Source organism: Dromiciops gliroides, chromosome 3 (genome assembly GCF_019393635.1).
Source record: "Dromiciops gliroides isolate mDroGli1 chromosome 3, mDroGli1.pri, whole genome shotgun sequence".
NCBI classification, from domain to species: Eukaryota; Metazoa; Chordata; class Mammalia; order Microbiotheria; family Microbiotheriidae; genus Dromiciops; species Dromiciops gliroides.
Window position 1 is genome coordinate 658,796,518 of NC_057863.1, and position 21,271 is coordinate 658,817,788.

At 41.2% G+C, this 21,271-nt stretch overlaps 2 protein-coding genes and 1 pseudogene across 2 annotated transcripts in view; 1 reads left to right on the forward strand and 2 right to left on the reverse strand.

Moving 5' to 3' along the window:
* The window catches only part of LOC122748371 (zinc finger protein 850-like), a gene marked incomplete at its 3' end in the record, with an annotated part of 465,756 nt that overhangs the window by 14,375 nt on the left and 430,110 nt on the right, over nt 1-21,271 (forward strand). The window lies entirely within an intron of this gene.
* Nucleotides 10,868-11,250, reverse strand: LOC122748366 (annotated as a pseudogene).
* On the reverse strand, nt 11,338-16,997 carry LOC122746605 (zinc finger protein 160-like). The gene is made up of 2 exons (XM_043992349.1): nt 16,978-16,997; nt 11,338-13,209 (listed from the first exon to the last, which is right to left on the reverse strand). Exon 2 carries the CDS (start codon nt 13,178-13,180, stop codon nt 11,420-11,422), a length of 1,761 nt encoding a protein of 586 aa, XP_043848284.1. The 5' UTR covers nt 13,181-13,209; nt 16,978-16,997; the 3' UTR covers nt 11,338-11,419.

Consider the following 21,271-nt stretch of genomic DNA (forward strand, 5'->3'; position numbering starts at 1 on the left):
AAGTAATTTCTAACGACTGATCTTTACCCCAGGATAAGTTTAAACTCCAAAAGAAGGAAAAGAAAAACCAAGCAAAATATGTTAGGTGAAACCTCTTCCATGTGTGTCTTCTGGTAAACTTTTTCACTCATTGCAACTCCTTGAGAGCAGAGATTTGCTATTTAAGAAAATATTTTGGGACTGTAAGTTGATAAATTGTTTTGAGTTTTGAATTCAGGGATAGTTGTCTGGATCGTTTTAAGTCATTAGTCCACCACTCAAGAGCATGCCATAAATCAATGCCACAAGAGGGAAGGTGCTGCTTACAGATAGAGGTATCTGGGGAAAAGCCAAGAGGACAATCTGGATCTCATCTAAGGTAGGATCCTGACTCAGCTTCCCTATTGTGTTCCTGCTGAACAGGAAATGTTAACCACCTGGTTATTCCCGAATTTATTTAGCAATTACTGCACTGGTTGTCACTTGTGACTTACCTGAAATCAAACAGAACTAAGGACATTTTATCCTGGCTCTGTTATAATCATGTCCCTGATTTTTCTTTTATACTAGATTTCTATGATCAGAGCAAGTAGTCGGTAGAAGAAATGAGCACAATTCAGGTATGTAAGATCTTAGTGTTTTCAGTCTAAATGTGTGATCCGTTGATATGCCAAACAACTAGGTACATTCTGACTCAGGTTTGCTATCTGCCTGCCAGTGCTGACCCGGGGTCATGGGAAGGATGACTTAACTGAGTAGCTTCCTTTTTGGTTTAGGAAAAAACACCCTGCCCAGAAATTTTGAACGGAGAAGACATGGTGCATTTCTGAATAAACGTATTTCCTCTAATGAAAAAAAGAGAGGGCAGCTAGGTGGCACAGTGGATAAAGCACTGGCCCTGGATTCAGGAGGACCTGAGTTCAAATCCAGCCTCAGACATTTGACACTTACCAGCTGTGTGACCCTGGGCAAGTCACTTAACCCTCATTGTCCCACCAAAAAAAAAAAAAAAAAGAATAATATAAGTTTAAAAAAAGAAAAGAAAAGAAACCATTGACTGTAAACATCAGAATAAATATTAGTTTAATGGAATAATTTCATTGGGGAAAAAAAGAAACAAATTCTGCAAGAGTCCAGCACAAATATCACCAAATGCAAAGGAAAGGAAACTCAAATAACAGAAGCCTATTCTTCAAGTATTAGAATTCACAAGAGGGAATGCTATATGAGTTCTAAAGAAAAAAGGATCCCAAGATGGCCTACCCCACAAACATGAGCCCAAGGATAGATGAAAAAAGATGGACACTCAATAAGAAAAGAGTGTTCAACACATTCCTAGGAAGAAAACCAGACTGGCAAAATTTATTTTTATCTCAAACCCCTGAAGCAACTGATGGATAGCACTGAGAGAGAGCAATCAAGTATAATTAAATTACCAAAATAACTAAGTAATGATTAATTGTTTCTTTTTGTTTGTTTTTTTGTTTGTTTGTTTTGGTGAGGCAATTGGGGTTAAGTGACTTGCCCAGGGTCATGCAACTAGTAAGTGTTAAGTGTCTGAGGCTAGATTTGAATTCAGGTACTCCTGACTCCAGGGCTGGTGCTCTATCCCCTGCACCACCTAGCTGCCCTGATTAATTGTTTCTTAATGGACATGTGTATACAACGCTGAAAGAAAAAATAAAGAAAGAAGTGATACTGGGAGAAATAGGATTGAAAGTTCATGAACTACTCATAGCACACTTCAGATGCTGTGCTGTGGCACCGGGAATTGATGGATGTTTGTGGAACTAAATTATAGAACATGAGGAGTCTTTTAAAAAGGGGGAAAGAAACTCAATACAAAGGATACATGATAGGTCCTAATGAAGGGAAAGGTTAACAAGGAAAGAAAATCCAATCCTTTAACCTAGGAATAAGAGAACCTACAGGAGAATGGTGTTTTGTTAAGGAAGTTTGGTTTCCATTCAATCCTACAAAATGATATACTCACAAATAGAGATTAAAATTATTTTTAATAGAACATAATAATTAAAGGACAGGTAAAAGCAAATAATAATTAAAGGAAAGGTAAAAGCAAACCAGTTTAATAAAGAAAATATACAATACAGCTTAGTATGATCACACATAAAGCAAATCCTGCAAATATATATATATATACATACACACACACACACACACATATATATATATACACGCACACACACACACGCACACACACACACACACACACACACACATATATATATATATATATATATAAAGCAAAGAAAACATAACTGAATCAGGGAAGAAACAACTCTCAATTTAGTGGCTGGAGAACCCCTTATTCACAGCCTTTGAACCCTGATTGGGAGGGTCCTGGGCAATGCTGTCTGTCCCATGGGTGAGGTTCCCAAAAGAAACAAAATAAAAACATCACCAAGCCAGGAGAGCACCAACATCTAGATTTTTTCTGCCTGGGGAGTCCCGGTTCACAGCTTCCACAGTCCTAACTAGGAAGGTCTCAGGGCATGTGTCCACCCCATGGGTGACACTCAACTACAGTGGGGAAGGGCCAAGCTTAAAAAGTCTGAGAACAAAGAAGGCTTACTGCCAAGAATATTGGAATAATGTCAATCCATACATAAAGTCCCAGGAGGGGGCCAACCCTGCAAGGACCCCAGAAAAATTGATGTTGATTCCCAGGAATGGCTAGTTCTGGGAATTCAAGGGCAGTTTAACTAAGTGAAACCTTAAGGACCTGGCCCCAATCCATCAAAGTTGTTATCCTTCCCCTTCTCAGGCTACTCCAGACATAAACATACACTGTGGATAAGAGTCGAGTCATACTAAAGATAATTTGGAGGTCATGAAATTCCAGTCACATAAGGGTGAACTGGAGGTCATTTCAACTAGGCCTATGCCGGGATAATCTTACACTAATTCATATGAATCTTTCAAATGGGTAAAGAGAAAAAGAAAAGGATAGAAAATGGGAGAAGGAAAGGGGGGGACCTTGTTTCAGTGCTTAAAGAAGTATCGCTGATTAATGCACCTCTGGAATAAGATATATTTTGATTTTTTCCTTTAAGTGTAAAGACAATTTTTTAACATTCAATTTTACAAGATTTTGAGTTCTAAATTTTCTCTCTCCTCTTCTATCCCATTTCCTTGAGACAGTAAGCAATTTCATAAAGATTATATGTGTGCAATCAAGTAAAACTTATTTCCATATTAGTCATGTTGTGGGGGGAAAAACAGATGAAAAGAAAACAAAGAAAAAATAAAGAAAGTGAAAACACTATGCTTTAATTTGCATTCAGACTCCATCCATTCTTATTCTGGATGTGTAGGGCTTTTTCCATCATGAATCTTTTGAACTTCTCTTGGAACATTGTATTTATTGCTGAGAAGAGTTAGAGCAACCAGAAGTTGATAGTCACACAATGTTGCTGTTATTGTGTACAATGTTCTCTTGGTTCAGCTCACTTCACTCTGAACCAGTTCATGGAAATCTTTCCAGGTCTTTCTGAAATCCCCATATTCACTATTTCTCAGAGTACAGTAGTATTCCTTTAAATTCATATACCACAACTTGCTTAGCCATTCGCCAGTTGATGAATATCTCCTCAATTTCCAATTCTTTGCCACCACAAAAAGAGCTACTGAAAACCTTTTGTACATGTATATTCTTTCCCTTATTTTATGGCCTTTTTTAGGATAGAGACATAGCACTGTTATTGCAGGATCCAAAAGTATACAGTTTGGTATCTGATAAGGGATCTCATGTAAAGAAAGACCAAGAACTTATACTGAGATTTGCTGCTTAGAGAGATCACTCTTCCTAGTTAAGGAAAAGGGAAATCAGAGCCGGGAGCAATTGAAACTCAGAAGAGTTGCAAAGCATGGACCTAGGGAAGAGAAAAATACAAATGGGAAAGATGATCATGAGGAAGGAAATAGTCAACAAGGAATTAAATAATTAGAGCATAGGAGGATCCCTACAATGGGAAAGTATCTTCTATATCACCTACAAGAATTCCCATCTCAAAGTGAGGCACAACAGAAAAATGGGGGCCAAGGAAAATGATCTCTAAGGCAATAGCAGAATCTCTTTAGAAGAGGGAAGCCAAAATAGATACCTCAAAAGTATTAATCCCATAAGAAATAGAGACTGCAGAAGGACTCACTCAGTGTGTCATGAATCCAAAATAAAAGGGTTGAATAGTCATAAAGAAAAGATCAACAAAATCTCTTTGTTTATTATTTTTTTTCAACAAAATCTTTTAAAGGAAAAAGCACATAATAGGAAATTTTAAAAAACCCACAGTGTGCGGAGCCAAGATGGCAGAGGAAAGACATTAAACGCACAGGGCTCCTGATACAGTCACCCCCAAAATAGCAATAAAAGAACCTTTGGGGCAGAAAAACACACAAAAATACGGGCTGAGAGTTTCTCCACCTATAGATAGATTTCAAGGGGCCATGCTGGGCCATAAACAAAGCCTAACCCCACAATTGGGCCAACATACCATACACCTGCCAGAGGAATTTGCCCCAGTGCCTCTGAATTGGCTGCAGCACCAGTGTCTTCTGGAACCGAGCCTGCATGGTCAGGTTGAATGGCTGGCCCAGGGGGGTAAGTGCAGGGGTACCAGTGGAAGGGGGGAAGGATTCAACTGTCCCACCCCAGTGGGCAAACAGGAAGAAATCCTGAGCATTGGGAGGCACAGGTAGGGGAGGGGAGCAGGCAGGCTCTCTGGAAGCTGAGAACCACACCACAGAAAGCTTTGCTGGTTGGTTGCTTAGTAAAGTAGGCTTGAGGTTATCTCCAGACCTGAGAACAGGGCAGGTGAGAGTAAAACCTGCCCCCTCTCAAACCAAAACACCTGGGACCCTCTGAAGCTGAGAACAGGAGCAGAGTCAAGAAGCAGCCCTCCCCCCCACCCCCCAGTGGAGAGTTTAAAATCAAATGAAAGCGAGGACAGGCAGGCTGAGAAGAAGCCCAACCATCCCCTGGGCCATGCTGTAGCTTGAACAGTGTGTCCTGAAAGCAGCGCCACACTTTAAGAAGGAGTTAAAAGCCAAGAAATAGTAAGCCAGGATGAGTAGGCAGAGAAAGCAGGAGACCATTGAAAACTTCTTTGGGGGTAAGGTAGACCACAATACAACCTCAGAAGAAGAAGATAATAACAGGGTCAAAGCTCCAACATCCAAAGCTTCCAAGAAAAATATGAACTGGTCTCAGGCCATGGAAGCTCTCAAAAGGGACTTTGAAGAGAAAGTAGGAGAAATAGAAAGATGTAGAGAAAGGGAAGAAAGGATGGAAAGGAAATGAGAGCAATGCAGGAGAGTCATGAGAAAAAAGTCAACAGTTTGAAAAGCCAAATGGAAAAGGAGATTAAAAAACTGTCTGATGAAAATAACTGCCTAAGAATTAGTTTTGAACAAATGGAAGCTAGTGACCTTATGAGAAACCAAGACACAGTAAAGCAAATCCAATTGAATGAAAAAATAGAGGGCAGTGTGAAATATCTCCTTGGAAAAACAGCTGACCTGGAAAATAAATCTAGGAGAGATAATTTGAAAATCACTGGACTACCTGAAAACAATGACCAAAACAAAAGCTTAGACAGCATCCTCCAAGAGATTGTGAGGGAAAATTGCCCTGATATTCTAGAAGCAGAAGCTAAAATAGAAATTGAAAGAATCCACTGATCACCTCCTGAAAGAGATCCCAAAAGGAAAACCTCCAGGAATATTATAGCCAAATTCCAGAACTCCCAGGTCAAGGAGAAAATATTGCAAGCAGCTAGAAAAAAGGAATTCAAATACTGTGGAGCTCCAATAAGGATAAAGCAAGATCTAGCAGCTTCTACACTAAGGGACCGAAGGGCATGGAATATGATATTCCAGAAGGCAAAGGAACTGGTACTACAGCCAAAAATCACATACCCAGCAAAACTGAGTATAATCTTTCAGAGGCAAAAATGGGATTTCAATGAGAAAGACATCTTTCAAGCATTTGTGATGAAAAGACCTGAACTGAATAGAAAATTTGACTTTCAAATACAAGACCCTGGAGAAGCATAAAAAGGTAAACAGAAAAAAAGACTTCATGAGGGATATTAAAAGATCAAACTGGTTACATTCCTACATGGGAAGATAGTACTTTGAACTCATAAGAACTATCTCAGTAAGAAATTCACAGAAGACAGGGCTGAACTGAATATGAAGGGGTGATATCTGTAAAGCATTTATGTTTTGTTCTTTGTGAGGCAGACAGGATGGGGTGTCTTATGTCTGGGGCTGGATTTGGGCTTGGGGCCTCCTGGGTCCAGGGCTGGTGCTTTGTCCACTGTGCCACCTAACTAATCCATGATGACATCATTAAAATAAGGTTGAGGTGTAGGAGGAATAAACTGGGGGAGGGAGAAGGGGAGAGAGGGTCTGGGGAGAGGTAGTTCACATGAAGGAAACAAGAAAAAAGCTTATGGAGGGGAGTAGAAGAGGGGGAAGGAGTTGGGGAGGGAGTGAACCTTAATATCATCAGAATTGGCTCAAAGAAGGACTAACATACATACTCAAGTAGGTATAGTAATATGTATTTGCCCTGAGGGAGGGGAGGGAGAAAAGGGCAGGGGGGAAGAAGGGAAGGAAGAAAGGGCAGATTGGAGGAGAGAACAATAAAAAGCAAAATGCTTTCAAGGAAGGTGAAGATGTTCTGCATTACTGCACAAGTATGACATATTGAATTGCTTGATCTCATAGGGAGGGTTGAGGAGGGAGGGAGGAAGAAAAATTTAGAACACGGAATTAGCTCAGGGACCCTGATCTCATCAGAGTGGGCTCATGGAGGGAATAGCTTTCATACCCAATTGGGAAGAGTAATCTATTTAACCCTGCAGGAAAGTAGAAGGGGAAGAGGATAAGGAAGGAAGGGTGAAAAAATGGAGTGCAGAGCAAGGATAGTCAGAAGTAAAACACCTCTGAGGAGGAATAGGTAAAAAGAAGATAGAGTAAATGTCATGGGAAGGGAGTGGGATGGAGGGAAATAGTTATGATGATTGATCATAATGGTAAAAACGTACGGTACCTACTTTGCTGGGCTTTTATGAAGAAAATTCTGTGTCAAGCTTAAGGTACTATATACAGGTTATGAGGAACAGGATACTATCAGAAAAACCTGGAAAGACCTACATAAAGTGAAGCAGAGTGAAATGTACTGTATACAAAATAACAGCAATAGTGGGGGATGATCTGCTGGGGGGGGGGGGTAAAGTCCCTCAGGTGTTTCAGATACTGGTAATTGGCCAGGAAAATTTCCTACAAAATTGAGCTTAACACAAATTTAAATAGCTTTGCTAATAATCAGATCAAAGAGAGTTCTCAAAACATGACTAAGGAAATTCAGAATCTTTTAGAGATTTTACAATTATTGTCCAGTTGTTATGCATGAAACATATAAAAACAAAAATTGAAACATTTTCTAAAACTTAATATAACTACATTTGCCCCTGTGGGGAATAAATTGAGAAGACAATTGTGATATTAAGAATATATTTTTTAAAATCTTCATTTCATCACTTTTTGCATCATCTGCCTAATTATCCTCATGCCATTGTGAGAAATTAAAGCATCTAATATAATCGGTAGCAGATGTTAAGGCCAAATCCAACATTGTATTTATGACACCTGAGATAATTATGGGGGTTACTATAAAAGAACAGAGAAATAACTGAGTCAGGCTTAATCAGATGCACAGGATTGAGATGTCCATGACATCAGGCATATAGAAGGGGGAATGGAAGTCAGGTGTCCAATGAGATGGCATAGCCTGGCCATCTGGTGCCATGTAGGGGAAAGTTAAACCAAAAGAATCCAAACTTGACTCTTTGCCAATAGCTGTTCTCTCAGCCTTTCCCAAGGCAGTGCACTACCTGAACTTCATGTGTGTCTCCCCTTCTGTGACAGTCCAATGCCTGCTCTTGGATGTATTCCTCTCATGGGTGAAGGCAAGTGATGTCTTAAATGGTAAGTTCCCATAATCCAAGTCTCATATGGATTTAAAAATTGAGAAAAAAGGGGCAGCTAGATGGCGCAGTGGATAAAGCACCGGCCCTGGATTCAGGAGTACCTGAGTTCAAATCCAGCCTCAGACACTTGACACTTACTAGCTGTGTGACCTTGGGCAAGTCACTTAACCCCCATTGCCCCACAAAATTAAAAAAAAAATTGAGAAAAAAAATGATGGCAAAAAAATGTGAATTTGCTTTGACTCAGAATATAATATACAATATGCAATAATTCCAAATAATACCTTTTTATTTTAGTAAAAATAGTATTTCTAGAATTAATTTACACTTGTCATGGTAATCAATTTACCAAGGAAATACTTTATATAATTTGTTCAAATAATCAGTTGGAAAAACAAACAGTTTAGAACAACGAAATACACATGGCAGAATAAAAAACAATGAAATTCAAATTGACTTGAAACACAATCTAAAAAGAATGAAAATCTCTATGAAATGTGGAAATTTATTTTGATTTGGGGACCCTGCCTTTGGGCAGAGATTAAAAAGCCTTAGGCAAGGGGCAGCTAGATGGTGCAGTGGATAAAGCACCAGCCCTGGATTCAGGAGGACCTGAGTTCAAATCCAGCCTCAGACACTTGTGAGATTTAAAATTGGATATTAGATCATAAATCTCCCCTACTTAACCTTTCCCTTAATTCATCTCCCAGACTAGTAAATGGAAGAAGCTTCTGGTTTTCTAGTTAGAGCTTTTATTGTATGGTAGTCACAAAGTGATGTTGATTAGAAGGATAGGAAAGTAGAAATACAATACAAATCATCTTAAGTCTAAGTTTAGTCTATATTCCATATAAAACTCACCAAAAGCCTTTGGGGAGAGAGAGAGACCGTGTCAAGCATGTGCTGCTGCTAACCGCGAGCTGGGCCGTTTCGAACTTCAGTCAGCGTCTGTCTGTGCAGCGCAGCCAGGAGACCAGCGGAGCAGGAAAAAAGGCCCCACTTCCGTTTTCTCCTTGCCTTTTAAGCTCACACCCCGGAAGTCGAGTGCTCAGCAGTCAATCTGGCATACATCACAGGCAGACTGGTGTGCTTAGCTCATGCTGTTGGTCTCCTCCCCAAAAGGGTGGTCCTATAAAAACCTGGCATCTCTCCATTATCTAACTGACTGTTAAAACTTTTTACCACACACTTGACACTTACTAGCTGTGTGATCCTGGGCAAGTCACTTAAACCTCAATGCCCCACCAAAAAAACAAACAAAAAAAATAAAAAGCCTTAGGCCCTCAGTTTTTTCTGTGTAAGAAGGCCTGGTGCCCCTCCCTGTCTGCTTCAGCTAAGCCAAAAAGCCCTGTGGGCTTTATAAGACACCAGGTCAGAGGGCTGGGGGAAAAAGCCCCAGCTCCCTCCCCCTGGAGAGGATCTATCCCAGAGATCCTGGGCTTGTCCAGGCCAGGCTCTGGGGTAGCCCGTGCCGAGGTCCCAGATGCACAGCATGGGGCGCAGGCCCCTGGAGCCCCGGGTGTGGCACGCAGGAGACACTTGAACATTCCCTCCCCCTGGCAGCAGCACCAGTGTGGCCAACGGATTAGTTTGGTGTGGGGGTATGGGGCACAGGGGGCCCGAGGTTTGAGGGGGAGAAGGAACATATATACAGGGGAGAAGACAGTGAAAGGAGGCCAGACAGTAAGAGAGGAGACAGACAGAGGAAGGAGCGGTACGGAGTAAGGGGCTTTTCAGGGGTTCATCGCTAAGGTAGTGAGAGAGAAGTTAAAGAGTGAAGCAGGGGGCTATTCAGTGGGGCAGTCAGCACAGAGGAGTTGGAGAAAGGGCTTTCCAGTTAGAAGGTAGAGAGAAGAAGGACAGAAAAAAGAGTGAAAGTTGGAGAAAGCTGGACCATACCCTAAGGCAAGAGGTGGCAACAGGTGGCAACAGCCAGTATTATATTAAAGGCACACAGGTTGTATAATTTGCATTTCTTAACCCTTATCTCTTTTTTGCTGGGCAATGAGGGTTAAGTGACTTGCCTGTCAAGTGTCTGAGGCTGGATTTGAACTCAGGTCCTCCTGACTCCAGTGCTCTATCCACTGCACCACCTAGCTGCCCCCCAACCCTTATCTCTTACATTTATTTTTATAAATTCTGCTTTGATTATTTAAGTGAGAGGCTTCCTAATGTCTAAAATATCTAATGAGGGGATGCCAATAAATTATAAGCTTTATCAAGAGCTTAGCCTATTAAGCATTTATAAAGGAGAATAAGAATTTGGTAAAAAGAGGGAAAGGCCTAGATTCATCTATCTATTAAAGGGAGAGCACATTTCTCGCTCCCCTCTCCACTAGAGCCCTGAGGAAAGAGAGTGAGACCCAGCCTCGCCCCCTCTTCCTCCCACAAGCAAACGTCACTTCCTGATACCAAAGAAAATCCAAATGGCCTTGCCCTTAGAGGCCTTCTCCTCATGGTGGAGCTTTCCTACAGTAAGTCTCCAGCAGGTGGCATCATGCCAATCGTTAAACCTTATGAATGTCATCAGGCTGGTGTTTCTCCAGTGTGGATTCCTTGATGTACAGCAAGACTGGAACTGTTTGTGAAAGCCTTTCCACATTGATTGCATTCATAAGGTTTCTCTCCAGTGTGGATTCTCTGATGTGCAGCAAGTTTGGAGCTCTGGGTGAAAGTCTTGCCACACTGATTACATTTAGAAGTGTTAAGGGCTAAAATTCTAGCTAAACTGTCTAAAATATCTAATGAGTGGTCACCAATAAATTATAAGCTTTAGCAAGAGTTACACTTTTAAGCATTTATTAAGGAGAATAAGAATTTGATAAAGAGAGCTCTGTGTGAAAGCCTTTCCACACTTATTATTCATAAGGTTATTCTCCAGTATGGATTCTCTGATGTACAACAAGATGGGATTCCCCTATGAAAGTCTTTCCACGCTTATTACATCCATAAGGTTTCTCTCTCCAGTGTGGATTCTCTGATGTTTAGCACGACTGGAGCTCTGTGTGAAAGCCTTGCCACACTGATTACATTTGTAAGGTTTCTCTCCAGTGTGGACTCTCCGATGTGCAGCAAGACTGGAACTGTTTGTGAAAGCCTTTCCACATTGATTGCATTCATAAGGTTTCTCTCCAGTGTGGATTCTCTGATGTGCAGCAAGTTTGGAGCTCTGGGTGAAAGTCTTGCCACACTGATTACATTTAGAAGTGTTAAGGGCTAAAATTCTAGCTAAACTGTCTAAAATATCTAATGAGTGGTCACCAATAAATTATAAGCTTTAGCAAGAGTTACACTTTTAAGCATTTATTAAGGAGAATAAGAATTTGATAAAGAGAGCTCTGTGTGAAAGCCTTTCCACACTTATTATTCATAAGGTTATTCTCCAGTATGGATTCTCTGATGTACAACAAGATGGGATTCCCCTATGAAAGTCTTTCCACGCTTATTACATCCATAAGGTTTCTCTCTCCAGTGTGGATTCTCTGATGTTTAGCACGACTGGAGCTCTGTGTGAAAGCCTTGCCACACTGATTACATTTGTAAGGTTTCTCTCCAGTGTGGACTCTCCGATGTGCAGCAAGACTGGAACTGTTTGTGAAAGCCTTTCCACATTGATTGCATTCATAAGGTTTCTCTCCAGTGTGGATTCTCTGATGGGTAGCAAGATTGGAGTTTATTTTGAAAGCCTTTCCACACTGATTGCATTCATAAGGTTTCTCTCCAGTGTGGATTCTCTGATGTGCAACAAGATGGGAGCTCATTCTGAAAGCCTTCTCACACTGATAACATTTATAAGGTTTCTCTCCAGTATGGGTTCTCTGATGCTTAGCAAGGCTGGAATTCTCTCTGAAAGTCTTTCCACACTGATGACATTTATAAGGTTTCTCTCCAGTGTGGATTCTCTGATGTACAGCAAGATTGGAGTTCATTTTGAAAGCTTTTCCACACTGATTGCATTTATAAGGTTTCTCTCCAGTGTGGGTTTTCTGATGCTGAGCAAGACTGGAACTCTCTGTGAAAGCCTTTCCACACTGATTACATTTACAAGGTTTCTCTCCAGTGTGGATTCTCTGATGCACAGTAAGACTGGAACGCTCTCTGAAAGTCTTTCCACACTGATTGCATTGATAAGGTTTCTCTCCAGTGTGGATTCTCTGATGTGCAGCAAGGTTGGACCTCTCTCTGAAAGCCTTTCCACACTGAAGACATTCATAAGGTTTCTCTCCAGTGTGCATCCTCTGATGAACAATAAGATGGGAGCTCACTTTGAAAGCTTTTCCACAGTGATGACACTCATAAGGTTTCTCTCCAGTGTGGATTCTCTGATGTGCAACAAGATGGGAGTTCGCTTTGAAAGCTTTTCCACACTTACTACATTCATAAGGTTTCTCTCCAGTGTGGATTCTCTGATGTACAACAAGATGGGATTCCCCTGTGAAAGTCTTTCCACACTGATTACATGCATAACATTTCTCTCCAGTGTGCATTCTCTGATGTGCAGCAAGAGTAGAGCTCACTGTGAAAGCCTTTCCACAATGATCACATTCATAAGGTTTCTCTCCAGTGTGGATTCTCTGATGTACAGCAAGACTGCAGCTCTGTGTGAAAGCCTTTCCACACTGATTACATTTATAAGGTTTCTCTCCAGTGTGGATTCTCTGATGCTTAGCAAGGCTGGAATTCTCTCTGAAAGTCTTTCCACACTGATGACATTCATAAGGTTTCTCTCCAGTGTGGATTCTCTGATGTACAACAAGACTAGAGCTCACTTTGAAAGCCTTTCCACACTGATTACATTTATAAGGTTTCCCTCCAGTGTGGATTCTCTGATGTACAGCAAGACTGAAATTCTCTCTGAAAGTCTTTCCACACTGATGACATTCATAACGTTTCTCTTCACTGTGGATTCTCTGATGTACAACAAGATGGGATTTCCTTTTGAAAGCCTTTCCACACTGATCACATTCATAAGGTTTCTCTCCAGTGTGGATTCTCTGATGCTTAGCAAGATTCGAACTCTCTGTGAATGTGTTTCCACACTGATTACATTTATAAAACTTTTTTTCATTTTGAATATTCTGATGCCTAATGACATCTGAGTTCCGACCAAAGGCCTTTGCACCATCACTCTCAGATCTATGCTGCTCAAATTCTTTCCCAGAAATGTTCACATTAGTAGCCATCTTCTTCACAATCAACCTAGTGTCTCCACCTGAGGAATACAATTATGTATTAACAGAAAGATACATACACTTAAAATATGTTCTTTTGTCATGTGGCATAATGTAACCTTATTCACATTCTACTTCCCCAGTGAAAATGAAGAATTTAAAATTTAAAATTGGCAGAATGAATCTTTGGAAACACCTGCAAGATGGTTCATTTTATTTTGGAAAGAATAAGTTTTTTTTCCCCCAATTACATGTAAAGGTAGCTTTTAAAATTTATTTCCCCTACAATTGAGTTTCAATTTCTTTCCATCCCTCCTTTTCCTTCCCCCTTCTCAAAATGGCAAGCAATCTAATATAGCTTATACATGTGGAATGATGTATAACATTTCCACATTGTTCATGTTGTGAAAGAAAAAAACATGCTGAAAGGGCCAAACCACTGCAGTGAAAATGTCAAAGTTGCCGTGTTAGATAAAGAAAGAGAAAAGAAAATAGGTTTATTGAGAGAGGGTTACTTTCTTACAATAGAGCTGGTCTCAGTTCTAGGACCCAAAGACCCCAAGCCTCAGGATTCAGGGGTATTTAGACAACATGACTCCTCCCAATATTTATCATAATCCAGGTGGTACAAATACAACAAATATGGAAAAGGGAGAAAGAAACCATGAAATACTAGCACAGTCACTTGCAATTCTATATATTGTTTTAAAATAACACTATTACTGAGTAACAGGCTCATAACACATGAAACCAGATACTGGATTACATCTTTGCCATCTTGGATGTGTCCTCCCTGGCCTATATTTCTCTGACTTTTTTCTCAGCTATCCAGACTTTCCACCATATTGGTTAAGCTTGGCTTTCCAACTTCTCTCCAGCTCTCATTGTTCCCTTATACCTCAGGAAGTACGATTTTAAGTATTTGATCTTTAAGCTGATTGGGGGCTAGACTAACCACAATTGGAAGTCAGGTAGTTAAACCTTTGGCTAAACTTGTGGAGCATTTGCCTAAGCTCCTTTCAATATCTACCTTAGTTACATTATTATCATTTTCTTAAGCTACTAAAGAATATCTAAATCATTTAAATCACAGTTTGTAGTCTATAAACTGATTACTACTACTGTTAGGTCACTTATATTTAAGGGGTGGGGAAAATCTCACTCACACCATGAGAAACAAAAAACAGAAAAAATGTGAATATAGTATGCCTCAATCTTCTTTTAGCTAGTGAAAGATACCAACAAACCCTTTTGGAAGAGCTCAGAAAGGATTTTATAAACCAAGTAACAGAGATAGAAGAAAAATTGGGAAAAGAAATGAGAGTTATGCAAGAGAAAATCAATAACATGGAAAAAGAAAATAATGCCTTAGAAAATACAACTGGACAAATGGGAAAAAAGAGGCAAAAGCTGACTGGGGAAAATAATTCCCTAAGAATAAGAATTAGGCATAGGGAAGCTAATGACTCAATGAGACAAGAGGAAGCAGTAAAGCAAAATGAAAAGAATATAAAATATCTTTTCAGAACAAATCTGAAAAAGATATCCAGGAGGGACAACTTAAGAATAATTAGGGGGCAGCTGGATGATGCAGTGGATAAAGCTAAGAAAATCAAAGGGATGCTCATCAATTTGGAAATGGCTAAACAACCTGTGGTAGATGATTGTAATGGAACATTATTGTGCTATAAGGAAGCATAAGCAAGATGGATTCAGAAAGTCCTTCTTATGAACCGATGAACAGAAGAACATTGTTCACAGTGACAATGATGTTGTTTGATGAAGAACTGTGAATGAGTTAACTATTCTTAGCAATGCAAAGACCCAAGACAATCCCAAAGGACTAATGATGAAACATACTCTCCACCTGCAAAGACAGAACTGATATTGAACACAGACTAAAGCATATTTTTCACTTTCTTTAATGTTTTTCTTTTATGTTTTCTTATATAAAATGACTAATACGGTAATGTTTTCTATAATTGCCCATGTATAACATGTATCTGATAGCCTTCTGCCTCTGGGAAGGTGTAGTTTTGAAAGGGAGACAGGGAGGGAGGGACAGAATGTGAAACTCAAAACTTTAAAATAAAAATGTTTATTAAAAACATTTAATGGCACCTTACGCAGGAAAGAATTGCCAAGGATTGTTTGCCATATATTTTTCTCCTGGAACAAGTACATACATGTTTGAGGCATTAATATATTTCATTGTGCAGTGATTCCCAACCAACATGATTAGGCAAAAATACTGGGGCAGCTAGGTGGCTCAGTGGATAGAGCACCAGCCCTGGAGTCAGGAGTACCTGAGTTCAAATCCAGCCTCAGACACTTAACACTTAACTAGCTGTGTGACCCTGGGCAAGTCACTTAACCCCAACTGCCTCTCTAAAAAAAAACACAAAAAAACCTTCTGGTTGGTTTCACTACTTCAAGTCGCTGACCAATCCATTTAATCCCCACCACCTAGCTGTCAAATTCATCTACTATAGGACACTTCTGATCATGTCACTGCCCACTCAATAAAACACTTCCTATTGCCTCCCACTTGACAGGATCTAATATAAAATCCTCTGCTTGGCTGTTAAAGTCCTTTATCATCAGCCCCTCTCCTATATTCTCAGGCTTTTTTCACCTTATTTTCCCCTCCACATGTGTGATAATAAGGTTTTTTGTTTCTTGACCAGCAACATCTCCTGACTCCATGTTCTCTCTGGCTGTCCCTCATGCTTGCTCCAGCTTCCCTAAAGTACCACCTAAAATTCCTCCTTTTAAGGTAAGTCTCCTCCTGTCTTCCTTACCCATAGGGCCTTCCCTCTCTTGATTACCTCCAATTTATCCTGAATACACTGGGTTGCTAGATCCTTGTTTACATGCTGTGTTCCCCATTAGATTGAACTCCTTGAGACAAGGCTTATCTTTTGCCATTCTTAGTGTTCCTGGTGTTTAGCAGTGTCTGGAACATAGTAGGTGCTTAATAAATGTTTATTGACTGGAATAAAGACCAGGAAAGAATTCAGAATGGAGACCCTCAGACCCTTTGAGATACTTTCAGGAGAGTTTGATGCTCAAAGTTAAAAATGATGACTTCTTATACCATCAAAATTTTATAACTACAAGATGTGAGAAAATAATGAGGTCACAGGGGACCCAGAGAGCCCTGCCTGCCCTTTCTTAATCCCAGAGTCAGGAGAATCTCAAAGGTAATGTAGTTGCACCCTGGACTGTGAATACAGACACCAGAAGATAAATCCACACCTACCTGAAAAGCCTTGCCCCCCAGAGGGTCTGTCCTCTGGGCTCTGCAATCATCACATACTGTTGCAGACCACCCAAGTCCAATGAAACAAAAGATTTTAGCTTGAGGCACTGTGTAAGGGCCACCTCTCCCCCTGACCTCAAGGAGTTTACACTCCTGGACTCTCTCTCTTGGCCTTGGGAATCTGAAGGAGCAGCAACGTGGCCCACTATCCCTCTCTCCCCTCTGAACTTTTGGGGCCATGTGTTCTATATTTACAAATATAAAAAAAGTGCAGTAGATAGAGCACTGGCCCTGGATTCAGGAGGACCTGAGTTTAAATCTGGCTTCACTTAATAGCTGTGTGACCCTGGGCAAGTAACTTAACCCCAATTGCCTCACTAAAAAAAAAAAAGATTCAGTTACTTGCACAGGATCCCAATGCTGAAATGTGTCTCAAAGTAAATTCCAAGTAAGACTTTCCTGCCCACAAGTCTAGCACTCCCTTCACCACAACATTTAGGAGACCTCTTATAATAAAGAGCCCTCTTACCTGATTTGTGTCACTCACCTAGACAGGAGTTCCTTGGACCTTTGAGCTCTACCATGCCTGGTGATTGCCCTTCCTGGAAAGGATAACTCAAATCTTCTCTAGAAACTGGAAGTCCTAGGAATATAGGAAAAGGAAGGGAGGAGAATGGAGAGAAATGTACAATTTAGTCCTCTTTAGGGAAAGAAGACATGCAAGCAAAGAGGACAGGATGGTTCCCAGGATGTCTCAAGGATAGTTCCCAAGGTATTGATTGCTGGGATCTTTGGGGGCAGCCTGAGATCACAAAGGCATTTGGTATCAGAAAACTTCCCCTTTATTCACCTCTTTCCTAGAAGGATGGGAACACTGCCTAGCTTCAATTATCTAGAAATTGGAGGCTGTGGTAGTGCAGTGGTAACAGCCCAGGGCCTACAGTCACTAAGACCATTTCAAACCAGTGTCAGACACATGATAGTTGTGTCCCCCTGAACAAGGTGTGTAACCTGTTTGCCTGTTACCTCACCTATGAATGGGGATGATAATACTACCCAACTCATAGGGATGTTGTGAAGATCAAACGACAATAAGGATAATACACTTTGCCCAGTGCTACATATAAAGCAGGTATGTATGAGTGCTTATTCCATTCCCTTCCTTTCCCAACATCTGGACTGAAATTTGAGGGAACAAAGCAGGAAGAATCAGGACAAACTTGCTAGGCCTGGCAGGAGAAGGAGCAACAAGCTACCATGTTAGTAGCTCAGAGTCACCAGAGGCAAAGGTCCTTACCCACAGAGAGCAGGTTCTGGACATTCTCCAGCATGACCTCCTTGTACAGCTCTCTCTGAGAATGGTCCAAGAGGCGCCACTCCTCCTGGGTGAAATCCACAGCCACATCCTTGAATGTCACCAACTCCTAAGTCATCAAAAGTCACATGATTTAGGGATGAAAAAGACTTCAGAATTCACCTAATCTGACCCTCATCAACTTAGAGGAGGAAACTGAAGCACAGAAGGCATTTGTCCAATATGCATATATTTATGAGAGTCAGCAACACTTGAACCCGTATCCAACAAGCGTCCAGGGGAATACTGAGAGAAGCATTTTATATTGAAGTGAGAACCATGTTAGAATGATAAAAGCTGAATAAAGGTCTTACTATGAAATGTTTCTCCCCACAGGCTCCTCCTCATCCTCACCTGAAGGGATATGTTACATGTCCTAAGGGATATGTTAAGGAAATTTTATAAAGAATTTATGAGAAGTTGGCAAATACTTTATAATCTGTGGGGGGTAAAAACCTTACAAAGAAAATAAAACTTAGTTAATTCCCAAAAAGGCTGAAATAAAGTCCTATTTGGATAAAAGCATGAAGAGCATTCTTAAGAAATATTGCTTACGGGGAGACCTAAGTGTCGCACTGGATAAAGCACAGGCCCTGAATTCAGGAGGACTTGAGTGATTTGTCAAATTTATGCAAATTTGAATTTTATTTCCTTCAACTGCTTTAGCAGCAAAAGGAAGATACAAAGAGGTCCTTTCTGCCAGGGTTCTTCTGAGGATCCAATGAGACGTTCTTTGTAAAGAACTTCACACCAAGCCTGGCACTTAGTCCATGCTGATCCTCCTCCTTTTCCTCCCTCCCACAGCCTCCTAAGTGGAGGCCCTACCTTTTGTCTCTCAGCACTCTGGGCCATCCTCTTCACTATTGCCAAACTTTTCTTCCTTAGCATGGATCTGACCATGTAACTGCTACTCAGATAACTCCAATGGCCTCTGGGATCATACAGCAACCCCTCCCTTTAGCTTCAATGCCACATACAACCTGGTCCCAACCTCTCTTTCAGCCTCACAAGACACTCACTACTCACCCTCTTGCCTTTGCAACCCAGACACATTAGTCTTCTCTCTTTCTGGGCTCTGCTCTTCCTCCTTACCTTTCTGCCTCTTTTACTCCATGTGGCAGTCCCTCTGTCCCTTGAAAACACATTTTCTGCATAAAGCCTTGCCTGATATCTTCAACTGGGAGCCTCTCCATCAAATTACTTTCTATTGAGTACTATTGTATTTTTTTTTGTGAGGCAATTGGGGTTAAGTGCCTTGCCCAGGGTTACACAGCTAGTAAATGTTAAGTGTCTGAGGCCAGATTTGAACTCAGGTACTCTTGACTCCAGGGCCGGTGCTCTATGCACTGCGCCACCTAGCTACCTGGAGTACTATTGTATTTATCTGAATTTATCCAATCCTATTGATGCTGTACCTGTCTTTGTCAGTACTTGTCCATTCTATGAGGATTTAAGCTCACTGCAGTGGCCATTATTCCATTAATTGCAGCTATCTCTTCCAGAAATCTCTCTCCCAATAGTGCCTGTTGTCCTTTGCTTTCAAAGAGGACCAAAGGGACATCACTATTACAATCATGCTACAATGGCTGACGGGCTGATCAGACCAGTGCACCCTCAGAATGCTCTACCACAGGTGCAGACCTTCAATTTGCTATTTGGTCTAATACTTCTTGTCCCCACAATTTTCTTCAGAGCTTTCAAAATACTGAGGTAGTTCTGGGAATGCATGAGTCAGCCACATAATCAATGTGGACATCCCTGCAAAGTAGACAGCCAAGGGAAGTGAACATATCTACAGGATGTAAATCTTCTCCACCTGCTGGAACTGATGGTTCCAGGTATGCATGGGGTGGTGCTGGCTGATGAAGCACCTGGGTTTTCTTAGTGTTAATTGTGAGGCCAAAACAAGCAACAGAGAATTGACCCCCATTTTGTTCCATATCAACTTCAGAGGGTGCACTGAATGCATCGTCATCTGCAAACAAACAAAAATGCCCTAAACAGAACGTGCTATGGGTGATGTCTCCTAATTCATTCAGAACGTGCATTTGAGTCAGAGCTGCAACAAGTCACCAGCCTCACTCCTCCTTCCAGAGTTGTCACAGTCCGGGGCAGAACAGTCAAGGTACCTGGTGATGGCTTGAGCTGCAGGGCATGGCCTGGGCTTGTCAGGGGAATACCTTGGTCTTCAATGTCCAAGCAAGCTCTCAGTGCTCCAAAGTGCCCGCTTCAGCTGCCTTCATGGCCATTGGGATAAAGTGTTCTTATCCACCCACTCCACAGGGGGACGTCTTCACAGGCTTGGGGTAGACACCGCCCCCCCCCCCCAAACCAACTCACCAAAGGGTTAGAGACACCTCAGTTAACCCCAACCTGGTTAGTCCTTCTGCTGAAATAGGTTACTGGGCTGTGGCTGCTGTGCATGATACAGCTTCTTGGAGCCAGGTGAGGCCTGGCTGGACCAGGGAGACACCAAAGGGGAAAGCAGCCCTGAAAAGGCCTTGGCAGCCCTCACCCCAGGGGCACTATTCTTCCCTGAACATGCCATGATTCCTGCTTCACTCAGCCCTCTAGAGCTCCCCCAGAGCCCTGGCCATGCTCACTGGGAAGGACTTTCAACAGGCCCAACCCTTGTCCCCCTCCTGCTGCTCTCTGGCCATCTTTATACCACCCACAGCTGGTCTCTTTCTTCCTTTAACTCTGGGAAGTCCAAGGATATCTTTTGTACTCTCATCCCCCAACTTGTAACACTGAGGCTTTGATGTATCAAGTGGCTCATGGTGCTTAAAGTGAACTTTTGAGAAAACATCATTAACTCCATTTGATGCTAGACTGGTTGTTCTTAAATTAGGAACTGAATGAATGTCCCCTTCAGGACCTCTCTTCCACAATAACTTTAGGAGAACACAGAGTGCTCACTTCCTGTCCTGTTACTCCCTCCAAGGTTTGCCAATAGTGATTAAATCCCTAACTAATCAAGCAGCTCCTATCTTCTTTAGACTGGTTTTGAGTACCAATGCTAAACATATCTATCTAAACTTTCAAGTGTATATCACAAATTCACAGTTTTTACTTTTACTCAAAATGTAACTTTTCTCCACTATTAGGTCTTCATCCCAAAGAGATCGGGAAAAGGTAAAAGGACATTTTATATTTATAGCTGGGGCAGCTGGTGGTACAGTGGATAAAGCACCAGACCTGAATTCAGGAGGACCTGAGTTCAAATCAGACATCAGACACTTGACACTTACTAGCTGTGTGATTCTAGACAAGTCCCTTAACTCTCATTGCCCTGCTTTTATTTATATATATATATATATATATATATATATATATATATACACACACACACACACATATATACACACATACATATATAGTATATGTGTATACACACATGCTCTTTTTGTGGTTAGAAAGAATTGAAAATTGAAGGGGTGCCCATCAACTGGAGAATGCTTAAACAAGTTGTGATATATGAATGTAA